This window comes from Monoraphidium neglectum (assembly GCF_000611645.1).
Source record: "Monoraphidium neglectum strain SAG 48.87 unplaced genomic scaffold scaffold01817, whole genome shotgun sequence".
Classification (NCBI taxonomy): domain Eukaryota; kingdom Viridiplantae; phylum Chlorophyta; class Chlorophyceae; order Sphaeropleales; family Selenastraceae; genus Monoraphidium; species Monoraphidium neglectum.
Genome location: NW_014011811.1, coordinates 4,492 through 10,068, shown reverse-complemented (window position 1 = coordinate 10,068; position 5,577 = coordinate 4,492). Strand labels below are relative to the sequence as shown.

At 63.0% G+C, this 5,577-nt stretch overlaps 1 protein-coding gene across 1 annotated transcript in view; it reads left to right on the top strand.

Annotated features, from left to right (window-relative positions):
- MNEG_9096 (hypothetical protein) overlaps positions 1–4,713 on the top strand; it is a gene marked incomplete at both ends in the record, with an annotated part of 6,913 nt that extends 2,200 nt beyond the window's left edge. Inside the window, 9 exons of the mRNA XM_014042433.1 lie at positions 428–913; positions 1,163–1,264; positions 1,556–1,687; positions 2,076–2,216; positions 2,474–2,541; positions 2,982–3,063; positions 3,540–3,875; positions 4,340–4,459; positions 4,663–4,713. Of these exons, the coding sequence (XP_013897887.1) occupies positions 428–913; positions 1,163–1,264; positions 1,556–1,687; positions 2,076–2,216; positions 2,474–2,541; positions 2,982–3,063; positions 3,540–3,875; positions 4,340–4,459; positions 4,663–4,713 (1,518 nt within the window). The remainder of the gene's footprint in view (positions 1–427; positions 914–1,162; positions 1,265–1,555; positions 1,688–2,075; positions 2,217–2,473; positions 2,542–2,981; positions 3,064–3,539; positions 3,876–4,339; positions 4,460–4,662) is intronic.
- Between the last annotated feature and the right edge of the window lie 864 nt (positions 4,714–5,577).

Sequence of the window (5,577 nt, the reverse complement as noted above, 5' to 3'; positions counted from 1 at the left end):
GGCAGGGGACGAGGAGGAGGGTTTGGAGGAGGAAGGGGGGTGGGGGCGGGCGTGTATGGGGTGGAGGGCGAAGCGGTATCGGGCGCAGGCCGTGCGGCGGCGCTGTTCGAGGTTCTCGCGGAGGAGCCTGACGAGGATGAGCAGGTGCGGCTGTGATCTGGGGTGTCGTGATCTGAGGTGTTGTGATCTGGGCTGCTGCGTGCGTGTTGGCGGCTGTGGCGGTTGGGAGTAGCAGGTTCAGTCGCAGGACCCAGGATGGTAGGGGACTGAACTGAGATGTGGGTGAAGTATGGCTGGAGATGGAAGGGCACAACTGAGGTGGGCGTATCTTTGGATGAAGCGCCCCTTGCTCCCTCCCTTACTCCCTGCGGCCCCGCGTCTCGACGGTCGACGCGCGCCCCCGCCCTCGTCCCCGCCTCGCCGCCAGGCCGCCGCCGCCGCCGCCTCGCGCCCCGCGCCGCTGCGCAGCACCCGGCCCGCCCGCGACGCGGCCGTCGCAGTCGACCGCCTGATGCAGCGCCGCCGCGCCGCGTCCCACTTTGAGGCGGCCGCGGAGCGCCGCCGCCGCCAGCGGCTCGACGAGGCCCTCCCCTCCGACGGCGCGACGCCGGACGACGCGGCCGCGCCGGGGACGGAAGCCCCTCCCTCGCCGCCCACGCCGCCCGCGCCGCTTGGCCTAGGCCTGGGACCCGCCTCCGACGCGGCGCCAGCCCCTGACGCAACCTCTGCCGCTGCTGCGGGGGCCGCGCCGCTGCCGGCGGCGCCGCCGACTGGCCCAGCGGCGTCCGAGGTTGCGGGTCACGATCTGGACGTCCGAGGCGTGGAGTTCCACTCGAGGGCTCCGCTGGATCTGTATGCGCCGACGGCGTTTGTCGACTTTGCGGCGTTCATCTACTGCACCCTCTTCTACCAGGTTTGACTTTGGTCACTCTGAAATGCTGGGTCGCTGCCCCCTCTCCTATCGTGATTTTTGTGGAGGGATCCTTTTTGTTCTTCAAATTTTGAGGGATTGACTTTGTTGTTTTGCGGCATCCATCTAGTGCATACCATTCTACTGGGTGCGGAATTGAGTATTCAAATGCTTGGCTTGATCGGCTTGGCAGCGTTTGGTTGCTGACGCGTCACGCACACAATAACCTTCCATCCTCGACAAAACCCCCAGGCGGTGATGTCATCGACCTCCAAGACGCTCGCTGACATCACGGACGAGCGGCAGCTGCCCATCAGCTACCTGGCTGCGCTCATCACCCTCTTCCTCTTCATGGTCGGGGAGAGGGTCTTCTACTCACAGGTTTGCAAGGGGGCAGGAATCTGCTCTGATCATCGTTATCAGCGTGGGTGCGGCAGCTGCAGGTTGCGCTGGCTCCAGAGCTTTATTAGGCCAAGAGTGGATATCTGGACTGAGAGTTTGCAATGGTTGTTCAATATGGACTATCTGGATTAGTAGCTTGGTGCCCTAGCTGTTGACGGCTGTTGCCGCCCTCTTCCCTATTTCAGGCTACGTTGAACTTGCTCTGTACGAAAGGCCCGAACCCCCACCATCCCAACCCTGCAGGGCTCCCACCTGGGCAAGTCCCTGCTGCTGCTGACTCAGCAGCTCGTGCTCCTCCCCGCCTGCCTGGAGCCCGCTTGGTCCGGCGACTCGCGGCGCGCGCAGTGGCACCTCCGCATCTTCCTGCTGCTCAAGGTGCGGCTTGCAAAACGCGGCCTCCTCCTTAATCTTTCAGCATAACAATTCCCAACCTCTTCAAGCTGAGGCGGACCGGGCCTAGTCAGCGTGGCAGTACTGCTTGATATGCTGCAGGCGTCGACCACCCCACGCCCGCTCCAGCGCCCGAGTTTATTGCCGTTATTGCAAACGCTTGTTGTTGCCGGACCTGCGCGCACCGAGGCCGCTTCGTCTTTGTCATGTCGTCGTCGTGCAAACAAGAAATCGCGTCAATGGCAGATGATTAGCCTACACACTCATTGGGACGCCCCATTGTCGCATCTTCCTCACAGCGCTGGTGACTTGCTCTGCCTCCATGCCGCATATTTGCCTCACAATTGTCGCCTCCTTGCCGCCACCTCTGCAGGTCACCAGCTGGGCGCTCGGCGCCAGGCAGCTTCGCAGCGGCTTCCCGCCCCGCGCCGACTTTGAGGGCGGCGGCCGTCAGCGGTTCCTGTTCTTCGCAAAGGCTGACACGGCCCACATGATCGGGTTCTATGTGTTCCAGGTGAGAACTTGGGTGTGAACTTTGTCGTGAAGCTTGGTCTAAGGAGCATGACCCTCATCACAGCCGGGTGATTTCTTGGAACCGCGTTGCGCTGGGGCTGGTGCGACGCTCACGCCGGCGTCAGGCGCATGCGAGTGGGGCTGGTTGCCACACACATGCCGTGAAACAAGGCAGCGACGTGCTGCGCAAATGACTCGTACGCCGCGCTCAGGTCCCTTTTCTGCCATGTCCGCCCTGCAAACTGCGTTGAAATGCAGGCAATCCCTTTTGCCTATGAGCTGCGCACTCTGCTGGACTGGACCTGCACGATCACCACCCTCACATGGTGGGTCCAGGGTTCAAATCCCAGGGCTTAGAGTTCAAAACGTAGGGTTTGAGGTTCGGTGCTTGGGGGAAGCCCCGCCGGGCTGGGCACCGCCAGCCGGCTGGTCGCGAAACCTCACTGCCCAACTTGCTCCTTGGTTCTCAGCAAATGCCGTATGTGAGCATTGCAGCAGTTTTGTGGCTGCATGCGTCCCCCGCCCTGACTCATGCCTTGTATGAGCGGAGCTCAGCCTCTGCCTTGAGGGACCCCGCTTCGTACATGCATCGGCAGCGGCCCTCGAATGGGTTATCAAAGGGACGGCCAGGGCCAACCTCAAGCCAAGCTGCCGGGTTTGAAAACCTCCCACGCATGCCTGCGGCTGTCGGGCTTGTTGATTTTTGGATCTCGTTCCTCTGATCTCCCTGGTAATTTCATACTTATATAATTAATCCCCCATGCAGGTACCAGTGGCTCAAGCTGGAAGACGTGCGGGCGGGGATCTTTGTGGAGCAGTGCCGCCTCTACTACCAATTGGGGCGGCAGGTGGGCGGACAGTGGCAGATCTCAGGGGTTCAGGGGGCAGGGTACAAGGGTCTGGGTCCTCCTGTGATGGTTGGCTCTAATACAAGGCTTGAGGAGACCTGTACTGTGGGTTTGTGTGCGTGCAGCATTTTTTTGGGGGCTCAGCTTGTCAAAGCACAAATACAATTGTGGTTGAAACCCCCAGCCGTTGATGCAGAAAAGCACCTGAGCCAGCTTGATGAGGCATGCATTCAGCAGCACTCCACGAACATGGCTCGGATCTATGCGGCCACGAGGCCGCTGGGCGCGTCCAGCACCTGCAGCACCCCCAAACGCCTGCGTGCGCTTCACACAGGCGTGTTCACGCTGTTACTAGACCACCCTCACTTGGTCGGCGGGCCTCCACCACGGCTGTGATGCTTCACCTATCGAACGCCGATGCCCAAACTCTCAAAGCCGCACCCCATCCTTCCTCACATTACTCGCCCCCTCCCCAGATCGGCGACAGGGTGCCGCGATACGTGAAGCTCCTCCAGGGGGCGCTCCTGTTTTCCGCCCTCCTCCTGTGCATCTGGCTGCCCCTCCTGCTCTTTTCCTCCAGCGCCCCGACCTACCAGACCCCCGCCGTCGCCGCCGCGGCGGTCAATGCGTCGATAGGCGTTTCGAACGCGCGCGGGGATTATGCGGGGGTGATGGAGTTCCCGGTCTTCCAAGGCGGGCAACGGCGGACGGCCGAGAACTGGGTCGGCGCGGCTGGCGGCGGCGGCGTGATCATGCCCAAAGCGCTGGCAGCCTATGCCCCAGATCAGGTCAAACTGATCTGCACGTCGCAGGTAGGGTTTTGCTGAAATACGTTTCAGACTCGATCTGCGCTGGTGGGAAGGGTGCTCAACCCAATCTGTGGGCCCTTTCGTTTTGGCAGGCCTTCTTTTGCAGCAGGCACAGGCTTGAGGGCAGGCTAGCGTTAGCGGATGATGCTGCTGGGCGGCCCATTGGGGCTGTATACATGGTTTCAACGTCCCTCGGCCCGCTTTGCTGTCTTCGTCGTCCCCTGGAGGCGCCTACTGCACCTGCACACTCCGCCTGCGGCCGGGCTGATTTGGTGCAACGGGCTTGTTTGTTGCCCCCCGTTGCGCGTGCATTCAGCTGAGTCGACACCCTGGGTCACTTTACTCCTTACCAAGTCATACCTGGCCCCGCTCGCCCTTGCCTCCATCCCCCCCTCCCCTAACCTCCCACCCCATCGCGCTTAACCTCCCACCCTCGATCACAATGTCTCCCAAACCCTAAACCCCAGGACTCTGACGCGCTGTGGCGCATCAGCCCGCCCGCGCGGCGCGCCCTGGAGGCCGTCCTGGTCGAGCCCTCCGCAGCCGTCAACCTTGGATGGTCGATTACGCGCACGGCGCCGCTGCAGGTAGGATTCTTGTCGGATTATGACAATTTCATGACCCTCGTTTGCGCAAAGACGTCGCCGCTGCAACACGCGCAGATTTTCGCTTGAGACAGGCAGGTTGGGCGGATCGCTGCGGTGTCAGCAGACGCGGGTTCTATCCCTCCTCGCTGCACCTCCTCGCTGCACGTCGTTTCATCTTGCAAGCAACGCCCCCTGCGCCCCAGCAACGGGCGCCTCGATTTCTTGCCATGGACCGCAATGCAGTCGCGCTCTAACCGCCTGTCAACCGCCTTTCAACCGCCTGTCAACCGCCACGCCTGTGATCGGCTCCGCAGGGACGGCAGGGCGGGCCCGTGTGTGAGGGGGAGGAGAGGATCATCCTGGCCGGGGAGTCAAGGGAACAGCTGGCCCAGGTGGGTGGATGCTGAGGAGGGGGGCTCAGGGGATGAGGGTGTGGCCTTCGGGTGGAGGGCCCTTAGTTTGTCGGTCCGAGCCCATGGCGGGCCGCGGCTGCGGAGGGTCAGGGGCCTGTGATTGGGAGGCTGGATGGGAAGAGAGGGTTGCGGGTTTGGACGCGGCAGGGGGGGGAGCGGCTGGCCAGCGGGGGTTCAAAATCGGGAAGCTGTTGAGCAGAGGGGGCAGGGAGCCGGGACTGGCAACTTACAAGCCAACAAGATTGTGTCCGTGTGAGAGTGTGTGTGTGTGTGTGTGTGTGTGAGAGAGTGTGTGTGTTGGGAGGATTTTACATACGTGTCTAGATTCGAGGTAGAGAGTTTCCAACGGCGAGACACTTGGACCTGGCCGCCACCACAGCGGCGCGCCTCGGCAATCCCGGTTCTGAGGGGCAAAGCACCACGCCGCAACGCACCGCACCGCGCCGCGCGGCGGCGCTCTCGCTTCGCAGATGCTGCGCGGGGAGCGCTCGTCGGCCCAGCTGATGGCATTGAATGAGTCAGACCCCCAGGGCTGGGCCCCCGGCCACGGCGGGCCGCTTGGACTGTACAGCCTCATATGGCGCCTGCGGGGCGAGCAGTGTGCAGTCCGCACCTTCTTGGACGCCTCGGCCGGCGGCGGCGGCGGCAACGGCGCCGCCCCGGGCTTCGGCGCCGCCGAGCGGGCGCGGGAGCGGCAGCAGCGGC